A 19,067-nucleotide genomic window follows, 5' to 3' on the forward strand; every position below is an offset into this window, starting at 1 on the left:
CCCCCACTCTCCATTTGATCATCGCTCACGACCTCGTCGGCTGGAGACCCTTAGTCATGGTGGGGGGAGGGGGACCAACTTTTTTTTCTAAGAAGTTTCCTTCCTACCCAGGGAGTCACAGTGCGTGGGTCACGTAAACAGCACACACGGCCTCCCCCCCACCTCCACCCCTCTGTGGTCGGCGCCCCCCCCACCCGCTTCCCCCCCACACACACTTCCCCGCTGCGCTTTTCGGGTATTCTTATTAAAGCCGTAGCTGCCTGCCGGCGCTGTTCAGCAACAAGTTCCCCAGCGGTCTTCCCGCCCTAGCCTGACCAGGCGAGAAGAAGGCTTTCTTACCTGGAGACAGGGAACTCTCCCGAGCCGAGCTCAGCTTTGCCACAGCCCCAGGTGTGAATTGAGCACTGGGGAAGGGAATGGTGTGCAGATGGGGGTTGATTTTTTTTGGAGGGGTAGCACGGGGGTGGGGGAGGGGGGATTACCTAAAACTCCTTCCTCACTTTCTCTGGGAACTTTCTGTGCCAGGACCCAGGGAGGGATGGCAAGGAGGCTGCCTTGCTGTAGAGCAGGCCAGCGGGGGCTGTCACCGGTAACCTCGCTCATTCATTAGAATCACGTAAGAACTCAAGGGAAACGTATCGCTCACAGGGAAAGCGTTTTGCGTAAATCTATAGGTTCCCCCCACACCTCCCCCCAACGTCGATGCCAGTTGCTTTGTCTTCTGTAGTGCGCCAAGGTGGTTGAGAGTTTAAGCTTGCGGATATTGCAAAGGGTTATTAGATTCATAAGTCACACCAAGTGGTGGGCGATGCACTGAGCAAAGCCGAACTTCTCACATGATGACTTCAAACAAGACACATTACCTTCCAGCATCTGTTGGGGAGACGGGATTTTAAGACACTTGAGTCTCCAGGACAGCAAAGGCACAATGGTGAGTAGCAATAAGCCCTGAATTATAATAGAAAAATCTTGACATGTTGCTTAACAACAGGCATATCGTGGCTCTTTCTAGCACTTTTTTTTTTTTCACGCCAGAGAACAGCAGCTACTCAGGCTAGGGGAATCAGGTTTTTGTTGTTGTTGTTGTTGTCATGTTTTTATATAGTGCAACTTCAATAGGAATCATTTGAGATTTAACAGTGCAACGTGGAACTGCGTGGAACAAACTTGGAACTGAAGGGGGGTGTGTTATATTGGTTTGTCCAAAGCGGATGCTTGTCTGCCAAGCTGTCTTGTATTCCAGTCTTTGCCTTTATGTGTACGATTATATGATTGTAGGAGCCTGTTCTATGATTTATATGTGGGCATGTAATTGGCATCCACAAGGGGGTTAATTATACCATCCAAAACAATAATACTGTTAGAGGCTGGGGGTTAGGGTAAGGAGGGGGGATACAGATGGGGTATCAACACTGAGAGTTTAGGTAAGGATGGGGGTTGGGGACTGGGGGAGAGAGAGAAACAAAATCTGAAGTGCCTATCACCACTGTCATGGAATGGGTAATCATAGAAAAAGAAAAAAAAATAAAGGTCTTATCAACATGTGATCAACTGTTAACTGGATGGCTTTGGCAAAGCCATCCACACGTGACAAAACGTAAGGAAGTGGAAGAAACCGTGTTGAGCAATATCAAGTATCACTTAATTAGAGATTTTTTTTTTAGCCTTTTCCTCCTGCTGCGCGGAGTGTGTGAGTGTGTGTGATCTGGCGAGCAGAGTCCATTCAGTACCTTGGACAGAGCCAACGGATTTGTCCGAGGTGGTGGTACTCCAGGTAGCCTTTCCTCTCCGCTGACAAGCCAACGCTGTGTCGCCCTTCAAAAAAAAAAAAAAGCGTCTTTTCTGAGGTTGGGCTCACACTGAGATCGGGGCTGGAGAGAGAGTCAGATTTTTTGGAGCTGAGCGTTTGGAAAGCGAGTCCCAGTTTGGTCCCCTCATTGAGCTCGCTGAAGTTGGCTTCCTAGCGGTGTAGGCTGGAATAGACTCTTGGCAAGCTCCGGGTTGGTATACTGGGTTAACTTTGGGAAATGCAAGTGTTTGTCTCCAGGATCTAGCCACCGGGGTGGTGTAAGCCGCAAAGAAGGTAAGCAACGGGGCGGGGACCCCTGCATCCTCAGTTCTTCAGCTATTTTGATACTTGATCTTCCGGAAAAGACGCGTGATGGAGGGGAGGAAGTCGAGAGAGAGCATGAGAGAAGGTTGTTTCTTGATATTTGCTCAGTTTAAATTGCCCGAGGTGAGAACCCTGGGGCAAAGAGAGACGGTGTGTGTGGGGGGAGGTGGGTGGGCTCAGTCTTCCTGCGGATATAATGAGTTTAGTTAACTTGGATCTGCAAATGACTGATTTAAATGTAAGATTTCTCTCTCATTTTCTCCCTTTTCCCTCCCTCTTTTCCGTTCTTTTTGCTCGTGTGTGTGTGTGTGTGTGTGTGTGTAGTAATTCATTACTAATTATGAAGCATTGTCACAACATTCGATTTCCTAAAATTTGACTTCGTACCATATAGAATCAGGAGGTGGAGGTTTATTGGGAAAAGGGAGGTGAAGGTTGGGGAGAGGAAAAGAGGTAACGCGAAATTTCCAACATAAAATGAATCAAGGTAATTTCAGCTCTTCTAGTGAGAAGGATTCATTCTCTCAGTATCCCTCCCTCCCTCCCTTTCTCCCTCCCTCCCTCCTTCCCGCCCCCCTTCTTCCACCCCGCCCCCTCCTCCTGCCTCCATCCCTCCCTCATTCTATTTCTCCTTCTCCGTCACCCTCGTTTCCTCGCTGGATGTTTCTTTATGGCTACCCCCTACCCCTCCTCAACCCTGTCCTCCCTCCCCGCGAGTTTCGGGCGCTAGCTTGGAGGGCTCCCGCTTTCTCAAGGGAAGGGGAGCCGCTGAGACCGCGCTCCGCGTTCCCTGCCGGGTCGGATGCCTCACTGAGCACAGGTCCGAGTCAGTCGTGATAACTCCAGGAAAAGAGGGGGGAAGGCCTCCGCTTAAGGAGTGGAAAAGGCCCTTTCCGGACCCCAGTGCCTGGGAGCCGGCCCTGGAGAGGGGGACCGGGGCGACCGGACGAGGTGGAGAAGAACCCTCGTAGCTTGGTGCGGCGGCTGGACGGAGCCGCCAATCAGCTGGGCGCGCTGACCGCCCAGCCAGGGCGAGGTGGCGTCCGGAGGCGCGGGTGCCAAGTGCGGGCTCTCCGACCAGCTTCCGCCGCCATCCCGGTGGGCCTGGGGCCCAGCCCGGAGCGGAGATGGGGGGAGCTTGGCGGGTGAGGTGGAAGCAGGCTCGGTGGAGGTGTGGGGCGCCCAGCCCTTTCCTTTCTCCCCTCCCCTGCCCCTAGGGACCCCGGGCGGCTGGAGCGGAGACTGCGTTCTCCTCTGGTCTCTCCTCCCCGGAGTCCAGGGACTTGTGCGCCCCTGGGCGGGAGGGGGTGTGTGGGGGACCCACCAACCTTTCCTTACTCCGACAAGCTTCACCCCCATTCACTTCTCGGGGGTGGGGTGGGGTGGGGTGGGGGCTTTTTGTTCCGGCAATTGAGCTCGGTCCAGTGGCAGCTTGCGCCCCAGGCTTTGGTGGTTCTGGACTCCTCCCTGGATGGACTGAGTCTTCGCCATGAAGAGGCGAGGGCCTCTGGGTGTGATGGGCTAAGGGGAGTTAGGGCTAAAGTCATTTCCCCAAACTCAAGAGTGGAGATGGCAACGAAAGGAAGAAATTCCCAACTCTGCGCAGGTGGAAATGATGGGATTCATAGGCAACGCCAGGATATTGTGGAAATTGGAGGGGGGGAGGGAGGAAGAGAGAGAGAGAGAGAGAGAGAGAGAGAGAGAGAGAGAGAGAGAGAGAGAGAGAGAGAGAGAGAGAGAGAGAGAGAGAGAGAGAGAGAGAGAGAGAGAGAGAGAGAGAGAGAGAGAGAGAGAGAGAGAGAGAGAGAGAGAGAGAGAGAGAGAGAGAGAGAGAGAGAGAGAGAGAGAGAGAGAGAGCCAGGCACTAGGATCAGATGACGGTGATAGGCTGCTCAGCACACAAAGGGAGCGTAGGGCCGGGTTTACGGAGCCAGCCCGCAGCGAATGGGCACAGATTGTTCCGAGCTCCAGTCGTTTTCTCTGTCAGAGCTACGTGAAGGGAGCCGAGGGGAGGGCCGGGGAGGGGAGCGGGGCGGGAGGGGCCGGGCTTAGGGGTGGGGGGGATTTCTGATCCGTCTGATGCAATTTCAAGCGTGCTGCAGAGGAACTCCAAGGCAGCCCGCTTCACCGTCGCCACCCACCCTTCCCAGATGGTGCCGTTTTAAATACGGATCTGCAGGGCTGAACGCAGAACTGGGAGATTTTTATTGCAAAATCCTGAGAAGGAGAGGAAGGGTGGAGTGGAGTAGGGCGGAGTGTGGAGCGGGGAGGGGGGGGGGGACAGGGCAGAATTTAAAGGTGCAATGCCTGCTTTTCTCCCCAACCAAGCTGCAACCGGTTGGAATCCCCCCCCCCCCCCCCCGCCCATACACACACACTCCTGTCTACTTTTCTCTGGATTCTAATTCACCGAGGAAGAGGTGTAAATATTGTGACATTTTGAGGCGACTTGATGGATTGGGGGGGGGGGGATCATCTGTCATTCTAAATCGCAGACTTCCCTCTCCCTGCGCCGTGCCTAGCTAAAGAATACGCGCCGCTGCCTCATACAGTTGCTAGGGCTTCCAGTGAATGCACCGCGAAGGGAATATTATCCGTTTAGACGACTTGCCAATTTATGTGACAGTTGAACTGAGAAAATTGTAGATACCATATCTGGGTGACAAGGAGAGGGGGGGAAATGCTTAACAGCCTGGTTATCTTCACCCCGAGATGTTTAACAACTAAAATAAACCTCAAAAAATGCCCCCATCACACACACACACACACACACACACACACACACACACACACACACACACCACAGTCATCCTCAACTTGGAAGAGGAAATGGTTTTTCCCAAAATGTCACTTGAATGATGCACCTGGCATTCACTCTATTTGTGTATGAACATAAGCTCTTTCGGCATAAAGCACGAAATCTCAGTTGCTCTCTTTGGAATCCGCCTGAGGACTAAAAAGATAGATAGATAGATAGATAGATAGATAGATAGATAGATAGATAGATAGATAGATATTAAATGAGATATCATTTTCAACCTTAAGCATTTAACAGTAACTCTTTTTGCACTCCTTGGTCTTGCATATTAATGTTTCTGTATGTAAGGTTTTAGTTTAGTCTAGCTCCCCCAATAGGTTTTTATCAATACTTAGATGAGACTGTATGAATCTTCTCCATACTTTTTTCTGTGTCATTGATAACAAGACCTACAACACAGCAATTTTTAGAGGATGGAGGAGAATGTTTGAAATGGCTTTGCACTCTGGAAATGGGAGATATTACAGTGATGCTCTCCTTACACCCAGACTTTCTCTTTGATTAAACCGTCAAATCAAAAACATCATTTAGAACACCCTCTAATGTGTATGGACAAGGTAATGAGAGGAGATTTTTAAGCAACTTTAACAATTGCTTTAAAAGAAAAAAGCCTTCTTGGCTTTTTCAAAATATTGGCTTTTCAAACTATTGTCAGCTGTCTATCAGTGTACATTGAAAAGAAGGCTCTGAAAAAGTAAAAATCAAAGACTTAAGTGTCCTTTTTTGTGTGCTAGATTTCTATTTTTCTAGCTAATCTTTAACCTAAATTCTTAATAAGAAAAGAAGATGTTGAATCGTGTTTCTTTCCTTTTCCTGGCCTGTCCTCTAGGGGAAGCTTTAGTAAGAAACAACCTGCAAAAATTAATCAGTGAGAATGAGAAGGCAAAGCAGAGTGACACACAGCAGATAGTCACAAAACCCAACAGGAAAAATAGAGGGTATATTTGTCTTAAAGCATAACTTACAAAAGGGAGTTTATTTTATTTTAAATTCTGTGATCTTGGGAGCAGGCTCCAGCTTGCCCAAATAATATTCACTTGATCATATTGCTAAAAATCTGGCAGTTCAAATGATGTCTTCACTGAATATAGTTTTCACTAAATATATTTCTACCTCATTTTTGCTTTTAATTAGGACAAACTAAGCATTTAAGTGATTATAATGAATATGAACTGATATCATCTGATTTAAAAAAAACTCTGCTTAGAACTAAATTTGTTCTGAACATCTCTGACTTGCCAGAGAAATAGCTATTTTTGTAGCTTTCTTTTCACTCTATGGATAATTTAATGAGTTGCCTATTTTAATTTTACAACTGCTACCTCAGAAGTATCTCAAATTATCTTTCTTTTGCTGGTGCCTTTCCATGCTAATTCGCTACTGCCATGTGTGTGAATGTGTGTGTTTTCTAGAGAGAATTTAACCAGCATTCAGTCTCTTAAAATTGTATACCATATTCCATGTAAAGAACAGTGTGCAATATTTAGTAATACATACAGTTATTGGCATTTAGTGAAAGCTTATCCTTATTGAATACTATAGAATGGCTTAAGTGATGGAAGATTAAATTATTAAACAGTAATTTTCCCCTTTTGACTTCAATATAACAATACTTTAAAAAAAATATGAACCTTACCTGGCACCGGTGGCTCACATCATAATCCTAGCTACTCAGGAGGCTGTTGTCTGAGGATAGTAGTTCAAAGCCAGCCCAAGCACCAAAGTCCATGAGACTCTTATTTCCAGTTAACCATCAGAAAACTGGAAGGTTCCAGGGATAGGATTATAGCCTTGAGTTGAAGAGCCCAGGGACAGTGCACAGGCTCAGAGTTCAAGCCCCATGACTGACAAGAAAAAAAAGAAAGAAAGAAGAAAGGAAGGAAGAAAGAAAGAAAGAAACTTTCCAGGACTTTTTTTTTTTTTAAGTAAAACAGAATAGTGGCTTTAGTAATTTTTTTTTTGTCAGAGATACATGTTTTATAAACAACATGGCACTGCTCTCCCTGATCTGGTATTTGAATTTTTTATTTCTGTATCCATCATTGGCTGATTTCTTTTTTAAGTGTTTCAAAATAGGAAGAATTCCAAAATTTTAAAGTTTAGGTAAAGTCCTTTTCTCTCTTTTATTCTAATGTCTGAAATTAGTTCTGTATGGAAATATTTGTTACAGCAAAGATTTTACTTATTTTTCCCCTAGTAACAGTACTTCAAATCATACAGTGCTTTGTAAGCTCTTTACAGGTTTCTTAATTTGATTGCCTAACCAAGTGTGTAGGGTAAAAGTCATGAATTGAGCTGGACACCAGAGGCTCATGCCTGTAATCCTAGCTACTCAGAAGGCATTAGCCTTCTGAGGGTGGTGGTTCAAAAGCAGCCCAGGCAGAAAAGTTCCCATGAGACTTTTATCTTCAATTAACCACTCCAAAACTGAAAGTGGTGCTGTGGCTCAAAGTGGCAGGGGGCTATCCTTGTCCCTAAGGACAGAGTCCAGGCCCTGACTTCAAAACCCACAAAGGAAAAAAAAAAAGAAAGAAAGAAAAAAAAGAAAAAAAAAATCACAAATGGCCTTCAATGAATGAAACTACAGTGTAGCTTTGCCAAGACCTATGACCCACTAGCAATAAGAGGTAAAATGATTTGGAATCTGTTTCTTCAAATGCTGCTTTTTTTCTATAGATCAGGTTCTTCAAACCTTATTAAGGCCTCTAAAGGATTTTCATGTATGTATTTCTTCCTGCTTTGATTCTTTTTTTTAAATGAAAAACACATTCAAAAATTTGCAAGACTGCTAGAAAATTTTAACTAGTGATTTTCTTTGCCAGATTATTATTTTCCTCTCATCGTATAGTTGGGGGCTCAACAAAATTAGAATCTTCCTGTAGTTAATGCACTAATTTACCATTAGTAATACCCCCCCAAAAAAAAAAATCCCACAAAGAACAGAAGACATGACGGCCTAAAGCCAAGAAGTACACTACTTTTCCTGATGAGTCATAGAATCTGAGGGCTGGGAAGTTTCTCAGAGGTCACTTAACCCAGCCCATATCCAATGCATGAATTCATGCTGGCTTATTTTCTTTCAACCCTCTGGAATTTCATCCTAGTCTTAGATGCCTAGATACTCATTTACCTTAATAGATATTCTGCAGATGTCTTATGCGGATCATGAGTTTAACTTTTTCACTTTGCTACCCTTCCAAGTATATTGTCTAAAGACATTCTTAATATTCATAATTTATTCTGTAGGTAAATTGACAGTCTATTACATTCAGGGATCTGCTCTGGAATCTGGAGATTCGGACCCTAACAAGAATCAGTGTTTTCTATTTTTGAGGGGCTTTTAGGCTAGAGATGAAGACTGGTCCCTTTGTTAACTTGGACCTCTAGAAAGGCCCATAGGTCTGGAATTTTGTCTTTTTTAAGATGGAGATTTAAAACCCAGGCTCAATCTTTACCACCAAGTTATCAATGAGTAGGAAAATCAGTCACTTGATATCTATTTCATTATGCTTTGAACAAGAAAGGTATTCTCAGATTAAATCCTATATTCCATTTCAACTCCAAGTTTAAGTGATATAAAAGATATGGCCTGTTACTGTTGTAAACAGGTCCTAAATGACACCAAGCTTCAATGATTTACAATTTTAGACACTACTCATTTGTAATTTGCTGAGTATATCGTGAAACTTCAAACAATATTCTTTTTTTTTCTCCCTGCCAATCCTGGGCTTTGAACACAGGGCCTAAGCATAGTCCTTGGGCTTTCTCAAGGCTAGAGCTCTACCACTTGAGTCACAACACCAAAGCCCGGTCTTTGTGCATGCTAGACAAGCACTCTACCACTAGGCTCTCAAGCAATATTCTTGAGACCCAAATAAGAGAAATGTAAGTGATGAAACTACATCACCTAGGTGATGAAGGAGCAATGACTTTACAAAAATTTTAATTTGAACAATGATTACAAACTCCTGCTGATCTATTTTAAAAGGGAAGGATATGGTAGAAGACCCACTATCAAATTTACTTCATGCTGGGAGAATTCTAATTTTTCAGGTCAGTTCTTTTTTTAAAAAAATCAAAGATATTCCATGCTGAAGTTGTCTAGGTCTCATGAATAATGTATTATATGAACACAATAATAGATAATTAGGTGGACCAACCAGTAGAAACATAAAAAGGACCGGGTAGCCCAAGGATTGCAGAAGGTGTGTGGGCATTTAGACATCCAGGAAATGCTATAGATCTGTCCTGAGCTAACTCAGCCTGGTGGAGATAATTAAGAAAAAAAATGTGGGTGTAGAAAAAGACTGCAAGCCATTCCCCAGGATTGGCTAGATTGCTGCAGTAGTTCAAAAACAATTGGCACAGCCACCCACACTGGATACAATTGCCCTTTGATGAGGCAGCTATTGACTTTTATAAAGATGCCATGTTTAAAATAACTTCTGATGTACAAGGGCTGGATGACAGACATCATTCTTGAATTCTATTTTAGACATATGGCAAAATATATCTTGCACAGTATTATTTTGAAAAGGAAAAACTTTGGAGTGTTTTATTTTCTCAAAAAAATCAGTTCATCAATGTGTGCTATGGCCTATGAATTTATCATTCAGCCTGAAGCTGGTGGTTATACAGGTGTGAGCATTCTCTGGAACCTTGTAGGAAGTATTTTGCTCAAGTCTTATATCTCTGAGTGAATGTTAAATGCACTTTAAACCCATCAGAAACTGGGAGAAGAGATCTGACAACTACTGTGCACAGCAGAAGAAATTTCTGAAATTTCAATCTCAGAGTATGTGTTGGATAGTATCTAGAAATCCCTTCAGAATATGGTGAACCCCAGTACAGAATATGCCAAAATCCTCAGTGCCAGAGGGAGCTAAAATTGATTTCTCTCCAACCTCAATGAGGCTAATCAACTACTTACAATCCTTACCTATTCAAGCTATGGAAAGAAATACCTAAGTCAAGTGACTGTGCAAACATTCTAAAAATAAAGGTGAATAAATGGGGAGGGAGGGAAGGCGGGAGAGAGAGGGAGAATGTGTGTGTGTGTGTGTGTGTGTGTGTGTGTGTGTGTGTGTATGTGAGAGAGAGAGAGAAAGAGAGAGAGAGAGAGAGAGAGAGAGAGAGAGAGAGAGAGAGAGAGAGAGAGAGAGAGAGAGAGAGAGGACTGTAGGGAAATAAATATGGAAACCAGGAGCAGACTAGGAGTATACCGGAGCGCTTGAGTCCTCTGTATTTCCAGATCAGTTGACAATGAGACTGATCTCTTGACTTCCTTGCTTATTACTGCTCTGGATACTTTAGTAGGACACAATTTCCTCTTTTCATCTTTATTCTCCACTGAGGATTTCTTTCTCCTCCAGAACTTCCACAATCAATACTTAAGAATTATTCTTTTATTATTATTCTTTGCTGCAAGTTGAACCACCATGAGATTTGTAGTTACTTTTGTGGCACAGACTCTTGGTAGTCTAGTAAAAACCCACATAAACTCTCCTCAGAACAGTTTTTCCAGATGAATAAAATGAAAATTATAAGATGAAAAGGAAAGGCAATTACTCTGATATACAGTTATAAAAAGTACTAAAACAGAGATTGGGGATTTTGCTCAGTGGAAGAGTAGTTGCCTGGCAAGTGCAAGGCCCTGAGTTCAGTCCTCAGCTCTACAAAAAGAATGAAACTAAAACAAGACAGGTATTGGTGGCTTACACCTGTATTCCTAGCTTCTCAGGAGGTGAGACCTGAGGATTGAAGTTCAGAGCCAGACTGTGCATGAAAGTCTGTGAGGCTTTTATTTCCTATTAGCCACCAGAACAAAGTGAAGGTTTGGTTCAAGTGGTAGAGCACTAGCCTTGAATAAAAAAGCTTAGGAATAGCACTCAGGCCCTGAGTTCAAGTCTCAGGAGTAGCATCACACACACACACACACACACACACACACACACACACACACGCACACACACACGGACGTGGGAGGAGGGAGTTCAAACTAAAACAGTACCTTGTTTGACAGTATATGTGTTTTATGTATTTTTTTTTTCTGGTCCTGGGGCTTGATTGAATCCAGGGCCTGGGTGCTGTCCCTGAGTTTCTTTGTGCTTAAGACTGGCACTCCACCACTTGAGCCACAGCAGCACTTCTGGTGTTTTCTAAGTAGTTTATTGAAGATAAGAATCTCACAGACTTTCCTGCCCATGCTGGCTCTGAATCAAGATCTGCAGATCTCACCCTTCTGAGTAGTTAGGATTACAGGTGTGAGCCACTGGCACCTGGCTAATCTGTACTTTGATACATTAAATAAACACCAATTTATTTGGAAATACCTATTATTGACATGTGATATGAAAGTATCTTATTTCTATTGTAGTAAAGTCTAAAAGTACTACTGGATAATATTTCCCACAGGTAATGGAGAACAGAGCACTTTTAACCTAGAATAGATTCAAAAAACCATAATTCAGCCAATGCCAATATCAACTATTTTCCTCTCCTGGCATATATATATATATATATATATATATATATATATATGAAACACACACACATACACACAAACATATATATGGAAAATTTTTTTTTTGTCAGTCATGGGGCTTGAACTCTGCCTGGGGACTGTCCCTGAGCTCTTCAGTTCAAGAACTACTGCCCTGCCCCTGGGCCTGAGCGTTTTCCCTGAGCTCTTCATCAGCTCAAGGCTACTGCCCTACCATTGAGCCAAGCCCCACTTCCTGTTTTCAAGAGGTTAATTGCAGATAAGAGTCGTAGGTCCCTGGGCCTGGAGTTTAGCCTAGTGGTAGAGTGCTTGCCTAGCATGCACGAAGACTTGGGTTCAGTTCCTTGGTACCACATATATGTATATATGTATATATATATATATATATATATATATATATATATATATATATATATATATATATATATATATATAAAGCTAGAAATGGTGCTGTGGCTCAAGTGGCAGAGCTCTAGCCTTGAGAAAGCCCAAGGACAGTACTCAGGCCCTGAGTTCAAGGCCCAGGACTGGCAAAAAATAAAAAAAAGACTCTTAGGTCCTTTTGTGACCGGGTTGGCTTTGAACCGGGATCCTCAGATCTCAGCATCCTGGATAGCTAGGATTATAGGCATGAGCCACCACACCTGGCTAGAAAACTTTTAAAATAAGGAAAAGACCAAACAGTGAGCTGGATTAGGTTTGTCTCCATTGACAAATTGACTAAGTTTGCTATTACCAGAATGCTTATGCATATTGTCACAATAACTCTTAGAGAGAGATTGCATTCTAATTGTATAAACAAGGAAATAGAGCCGGAATAGGTAATTAATTTGTCCTAACACAGCAGATCTTTAAGTGGAGAAGCTGAATTTTTCAAACATCAACTTTTCTCATTTTCATATCCATTATAAAATCTTGCCTCCCTGTTGAGAGCCACGCCCAACTTGATTTTGGTATCTCAGTTTTAGGTGGCTTAGGCACATATTTTCTTGAGAGATCTTTGCCATCATTCTTTGAGATGACTAAGTCTCTCAAAATGAATGGCCACGAATGCTACTTGAGACCCTTTTTAGTTTTGGCTAATTGAGGCGGGGGGCGGGGGTGTGTGGAGACTTTCAAATAGTTAATTATCACCCGCTCCTTTTGAAGCCCAATTTTCATAATCATAAAATTGAGAAAGTGATAATACTTAAAATAAGCTTGTTGAAATCAACAAATAAAAGAGTAATCAACTCTGATTTTGAGTTCACTTTGGAGCGTAATCTGCATTCCTATAGTCCATTGATTCTTACTCCCAGTAGTTTCCCTGGGCTGGGATGGTTATTTTCCATTTAAACACAAGCCCTGTTGTAAACTAGCAGAGCCAGTAAATGGCAAAACTAGACCAAACCTATGACTGTCTAATGACAGTTGTTTCTTTTAATTATTAAATCTGCAACTCTATATGCAATCTTAGGTACTCTTGTTATAATTGTTGTCCTACCTAAAACACCACCACGACATAATCTTGTCCAAAAGTGAGTGTTTAGTCATTGAAGAGAAAGATTAGAAATTAGAATTCTTTACCTGCACATTCTTTTTTTCCATGTACTTAAGTTTTACCCAACGGATGATATCTAACTCCTTTCTTAACTTGTTTAGGGCAGTTCCTAGTTAGTTGACTTCTGAGAGTTATTGAGTAAGAAACCTTATAAATTGTTTAGATTAGGATTTAGTGTGTTTAGAAGCCATTTCATAAGTTTTTCCTTTCCTAACTCTTACTGGCTGGAGTACTGCAGATGCTGTGATGAGAAACGCCCTTTCCAAAGATCCACAGTGGATGACAAACCCCTAAAGCTAACATGTTGTTTACAGATAGGGAGAAGAGAATGGGCAAGCACAGTCTTAAACGTAATTGGAAGGCTTGTAGGCCCTGTTGGGGACTAAAATGTTTATTGGCTTTCCTTGTGCAATTCAATGTTCTTTCTCCAAAGGCTCTACTCTAAACTTAAAACTTCTACGCAAATACATCTCATTTGGGAAAATGCCAGGAATTGGTGTCTGGGTCTCTGGTGTCTTTCCTCCAACTCAGAAGTGAAAACATCAGCTTTAGAAGGAAGCTGGGAATTAGCCTAGGTAAGGGAACCCTATGTCTTTTTGCACCAGTATTTTTTTTTTTTAAGAAAGGAGCTCCTAAAAAGATCCAATGAGGTATTGGATGCAGACTGATAAATTTGAGATAGCACAGGTCAGAAGTCTTTTCAGAAAAAAAAAAAAAGATTTGAAAAATCTGTGAAGAAAAACCCAACTTTACCTCCTTGTCAGATCACTGAGTAGGGCATTAAATGCAAGAATATAAAACCTTAACTTGGCTCAAGGTTCCAACTTAACAAATAATTACATGAGTTTCAAACTTAGTTTACCAGCTCCTGAAAAAAAGTTCAGATTTATATGTGTGGGAGAGAAGTGCCCTAAAGATGAGCTAACTGAATGGTACCCTAGAATGTTGACATCACCTAGATGCTTTATTCCTTCCAGGCTGACATCTGAATGTTATGTGAAATTTGTCAGCAACAGTTTGCAGTCCACTGACTTCCTTGTACTAATAGGGTAACTGAAGGTGTAACATAACAAATACACTTCAGTGCATTTCCTAAGCCTTTTTATAAATAAGCTTGGACTAGCAAACAGGCTTATTCATATCACATGGCCAAGAATATCAGACTTTAAATTAGGCTCCAAGTTCTCCTGATTACTGTCTAGGCCTTGAAATCGTTTGACATGATAATGATCTCTTTGATTTCCCAGTAATTAAAATAAAACAATGGACAGTCTATGGGATGTTAATTGTTTTCATTTTCAAAGTAAGGTATATTGTATATATCTGACTAAAATAACATAACTGAAAAAATAGCAATATTATGCTAATGAACAAATGTTATTATTTCAAAATGGTAAGAAAAAATGAATTGTATTTTAAACATTTTTGTTAAATTTTTGGTGATGATGAACTTTGTACTCAGGACTTCAGACTTGCCAGGTAGTTACTTTATTATTTGAGAAATATCACCAGTTCTATTTACTGTGGTTATTTTTGTCCAGGCTTGCCTGAATGACCATATTCCTATGTTGCACTCTCCACTGTAGCTGGGATGTCAAGTACACATACCATACTCAGCTATTGGTTGACGTAGGATATTGCAAACTTTTTGACTAGGCTAGCTTTCAGCCACCATCATCTTGATCTCTGTCTTCTGGTTTTCCTCCCTTCCATCCTTCCCTTCTTCCTTCCTTCTTTCCTTCCTTCCTTCTTTCCTTCCTTCCTTCCTTCCTTCCTTCCTTCCTTCCTTCCCTCCTTCCTTCCTTCTTTCCTTCTTTCTTCATGTTCTCCCCTCCTTCTCCCTCCCCTACTTTCTTTGCCCAAGACTAGGATTTGAACTTAACATCTGACACTTTCCTTCATTGGCTGGTGTTCCACCACGTGAACCATGCCTCCAACCTCAATCTCAGCCTTCTGAGTAGCTAGTATTAAAGGCATGAGCCACTGGCACCTGACTGTTTTAATCTTTCTGGAAACCTGTAAGTTCTTTATACTGATTAAAATACTAGCCAAGGAGAGATTATAGCCAAGGTCTATAATATGACCTTATATTTTAAAATTACCACCTATGGTTTTCTTATCTAATATCTGCTAGTAGCTTTATGTCATTTTAGTTGAAAACCCAGTTTATGTTGGATATGAGGATCCTAGCTCCTTGGGAGATGGAGTTTGGAAGGCCAGCTTGGTTTGAGATCAGCCTAAGCAAAAGTTTATGAGACCCTATCTCAACACATGAATAAAAGCTAAACACTGGGTGAGGTGGGCGCAGGCCTGTCATCTCAGCTGTGTATCAAGTGTAAATAGGAGGATTGTGATCTAGACCATCTGGGCAAAAAAATAAGGCCCTATCAATAGAGTAATTAATGCAAAATGGATTTGGTATATGGCTTAGGGGCTCCAGTGCCTGTAGAAGGCCCTGAGTTCAAACTCTCATACATAAAAAATAAAACCCTCAAAAAACAAACCTGACCCTTTAAAATAATAAAAAAATACATACAAAGAGGAATTCTAAAATTACTTGTATTTATTAAGATTCCTTAGAAATATTAGGAAATGGTTGCTAATTTAGAATTTATATTTTAAACTATCAATTTCCAAAGAAGTATGCTTTAGGGTTTTTATTTCTTTTTGTTGTTGTTCTTTATATAACATCTATCCATCTAACTCTGCCTTTGTGATTAACTTTTCTTATTAAATCTCATCCTAAAGTAGTACTGTTATAAACATCAATGAACTAAAGTTACATTAGGTATTTTATAAATTTTTTTCTAGGAACAGAAACCGAAATCATAAAATGACAACATGAATTTCTAAAACTACAATGATAAAAAGTAAAATTAGGAAGATATTAGCCTAGCAAATAGTCAAAATTTTGTCAAACCTGGACACATTTTAGAGAAACTGGCACTCTTTAGATTGGCATGATTGTCTTTATGGACTACAGCTTATTTTTACTCACTTTACTCTAATTAGTTTCTGTGTGCAGACAAAATGGAAGGCACTAGGAATTTGGCTTGCAAAGTAGCTCTAACATGATCTACACCCACAATCTGCTTGTCATGCTATGAGAATATGTTTATCATGTGTGAATGGAAATTTAAGTCCACATTCAGCATCAATGTTAAAGCAACAAGCCTTGCAAAGCTAGCTTCAATTGTTTACACTGAGAATACTTTTTTAATTAAAAAGGTAAATTGATGGCTAAACCTTTGATTCATTCTTCCCAAGGCCTTCAAGAAAACACAGCTGTGAAATGAAAAATCCTCAATGTAAAACAGTTGACTGCGTTTGGGAGAAGCGTGAAATTTAGGGATAAAGAAATTGTTGAGTCTTTTTTTCAATTTTAGCATAGAAGCTGTCTTGAGCAAAAATGACTGTAGTCTGTGTTTGCGGCCTGGAAATATATTTAATTTTGTGACACTAACATCGGATTTCCAAAATTGGATATCTAATCACATATCATCCTATTTATACATACACACATACATGAATGTGCACACACACATACATACACAGACTCCCTTCTTATTGCCTACATAGCACAAAAGTGAGTTATAAATACATAAGTTATAGGTAACTAAAGTAATAAATAAAATCGATTCAGGGGGTCTTGGAACTCAAATGCATACTCCTCCCCATTCACTCTCCAATCTACTTTACTTCTCAACTTTTTTTTTTTTTTTTTTTTTTTTTTTTGCCAGTTTTGGGCTTGAGCTCAGGGCCTGAGCACTGTCCTTGGACTTACTCAAGGCTAGAGCTCTACCACTGGAGGCTCAGCACCACGTCTGGCTTTTGTGGTACCGAGGAATCGAACCCAGGTCTTCATGCATGCGAGGCAAGCACTTTACCATTAGGCCATGCTCCCAGCTCCATATTGCCTTTTTTAAAACAATGTTTAAATTCACAAAAAAGTGAACATTTCAAAACTTGGGTAGTGTTTCGTAGATTTTTATGTTCTTAGAGAAATTGTATCAGTATATAGCCCCCAGAGAATGCATAAGTACTCCTCCAGTTTAAGTTACAGGCTTGTAACTAGAGATATTAAGTATAACAGAGGAAAAAATAAAACAAAAAACAACTCCACTTATCCTTAAACAATTTTGTTCCAGGGGAGTAGAAACTAAGTATCATATTCACAAGTGTTTTATTTGGGAAAAAAAAAAAAGGAAAAAGCTTTGCTTACAAGCTAAGGAATAAAAGACACAGCTTTGATAAGAAGACTCATCCTTTTATTAAGCAACCACTGTGTCGCCCAACTAGCAAGGAAAGGATTTGTCAATCTGACTGAATCTTCCCTTTAGTTTTTCCCAGCAGCTGCGTTCAGATAATTCACGACTCCCATGTTTCCTGAACCCTGGATAATCTCACACACATGTCTTGTCCAGGGCTCCATATTTTCAGAAGAATATGAAGACTTTGGCGGAGGTCCCGAGTAGACCTAGGGAAATGATTAATGGGTTGGAAGTTGGAGTGTATGAAGAAGGTGGTGAGATCTGATCTCTTGCAATGAGAAAAGTTGGAGTGGTGACTTAATAACAGGAGGACAGTACGCAGCTGTTCTCCATCTTCATAAAGATTGAACGAAATGAAATAAGATATAAATTGCCACAAGAACAAGAATATGTTACAAGTAGTAGTTTTCAAGCTCTAGTCTTGCTGTACTGTAGTGAAGTCCCTAAAAGGAAAGGCACACAGTCTATTTCTCTAGTCTGTAGTGATGGTGCTGCAAAAGTGAAGATCTCTCAAGATTCCATCCAGATGAGTCTTAAAAAATAAAAGTCTATGGGCCGGGAGTTTGGCCTAGTGGTAGAGTGCTTGCCTAGCATGCACGAATACCCGGGTTCGATTCCTCGGTACCACATACATAGAAAAAAGCCGGAAGTGGTGCTGAGGCTCAAGTGATAGAGCTCTAGCCTTGAGAAAGTCCATGAACAGTGCTCAAGCCCTGAGCCCAAGCCCAAGACTGGCAAAAAATAAAAATAAAAAATAAAAAAAAAATAAAAGTCTAGTAAGAAGGCACCACCCTGATAGCTCCTTCTTGGGGATTCCAGCAATTCAGGAGCCTTATTGTTTAGGGCCAGTCCAGGTAACAAAGTTAGAGAGACCTTATCTCAAAAGGAAGCCTGGATGTTATGTACAATGGGTATGTCCATTTTTCTTTGTTGCTTTTCAAATGTTGTCAAGGCAAATCTGGTAAGTCCTTTGGGTTCTGAGTTGATGACTCTCATATGGGTTGAGAGGTTAGCCTCAGCAATCTTTAATGATTTTTATGTATTTTTTTTTCTTGATTTAGTCAAATATCCTAGATGGGGTCAGTTTTCTACCCTCTTGTTCTGTACTCCAAATCTGGGACCTTCTAAAACTTTCTTCTGTGGTTCCTGGCTTTTGTTGGACACTAATAGCCTTTCCTGGATGCATAACTTCTGTTACAGATGTTGACCAATTAAGTCCCATTTAAGTATGATATCGAGAGATTCTTGTGGTTTATAAAATGTTTACAGAGAACTACTACCAATGAGTATGGCAATGATTTCTTTCTTAAGGACTTGCTCATGGCAGGTATTGTTCAGTGATTTCAAGGAGGATAACCAGTACAGTTCAAGCTTGTGTTGAGCCTTTGGAATTAAAAGTCACACAGAACGAATTTGAGAACAAGATTGCTTCTCTGTTTGTTTCCCCTATTTTCATTATTGATTCCCAATGTTCATTAGTGTTGTAGGCCAATTCATTTGATACTAGGGAGTTTTAGAGTTTTACTTATTTATTTATTTTTGCAAGGAAGACTGAAAGCACAAGTAACTAGGAAACTTAAGTAAACATAATTAAACATAAAATGTTGATAATGATAGTAGACCTGACCTCAGCCAATTAAAAGTATTAATAGAAAAAAATATGACAAAGTCACATCTGAGCCTACTGCCTCCATTCCCATTTGGGTAATGAGGATTAGTTTCTGTTTCCTGACAAGCGTAGATGAGTTAGTCACATTTCTTCCTACTATTGATGCTCCTGGGACATTAGGTTAGGGTAGTATTCAACCAGAACTGTGAAGAAA

General features: G+C 41.3%; 1 protein-coding gene across 5 annotated transcripts in view; it reads left to right on the top strand.

Annotated features, from left to right (window-relative positions):
- The first annotated feature begins 300 nt into the window (after positions 1-300).
- Bdnf (brain derived neurotrophic factor) overlaps positions 301-19,067 on the top strand; it is a 58,371-nt gene continuing 39,604 nt past the window's right edge. The window contains exon 1 of one of the 5 annotated variants that reach the window (XM_090347970.1): positions 301-390. Coding sequence is in view for 1 of the 5 variants with exons in the window: in XM_090347968.1 (XP_090204094.1) it covers positions 929-931 (3 nt within the window). In the remaining 4 variants the exon portion in view is untranslated. Of the gene's footprint in view, positions 391-797; positions 932-1,727; positions 1,775-1,803; positions 2,084-19,067 lie in introns of those variants that run through there. The other 4 variants (XM_090347968.1, XM_090347972.1, XM_090347971.1 and 1 more) reach the window with 4 other exon arrangements.

The sequence above is a fragment of the Megascapheus bottae genome, chromosome 16 (assembly GCF_031878675.1).
Source record: "Megascapheus bottae isolate mThoBot1 chromosome 16, mThoBot2.hap1, whole genome shotgun sequence".
Classification (NCBI taxonomy): Eukaryota; Metazoa; Chordata; class Mammalia; order Rodentia; family Geomyidae; genus Megascapheus; species Megascapheus bottae.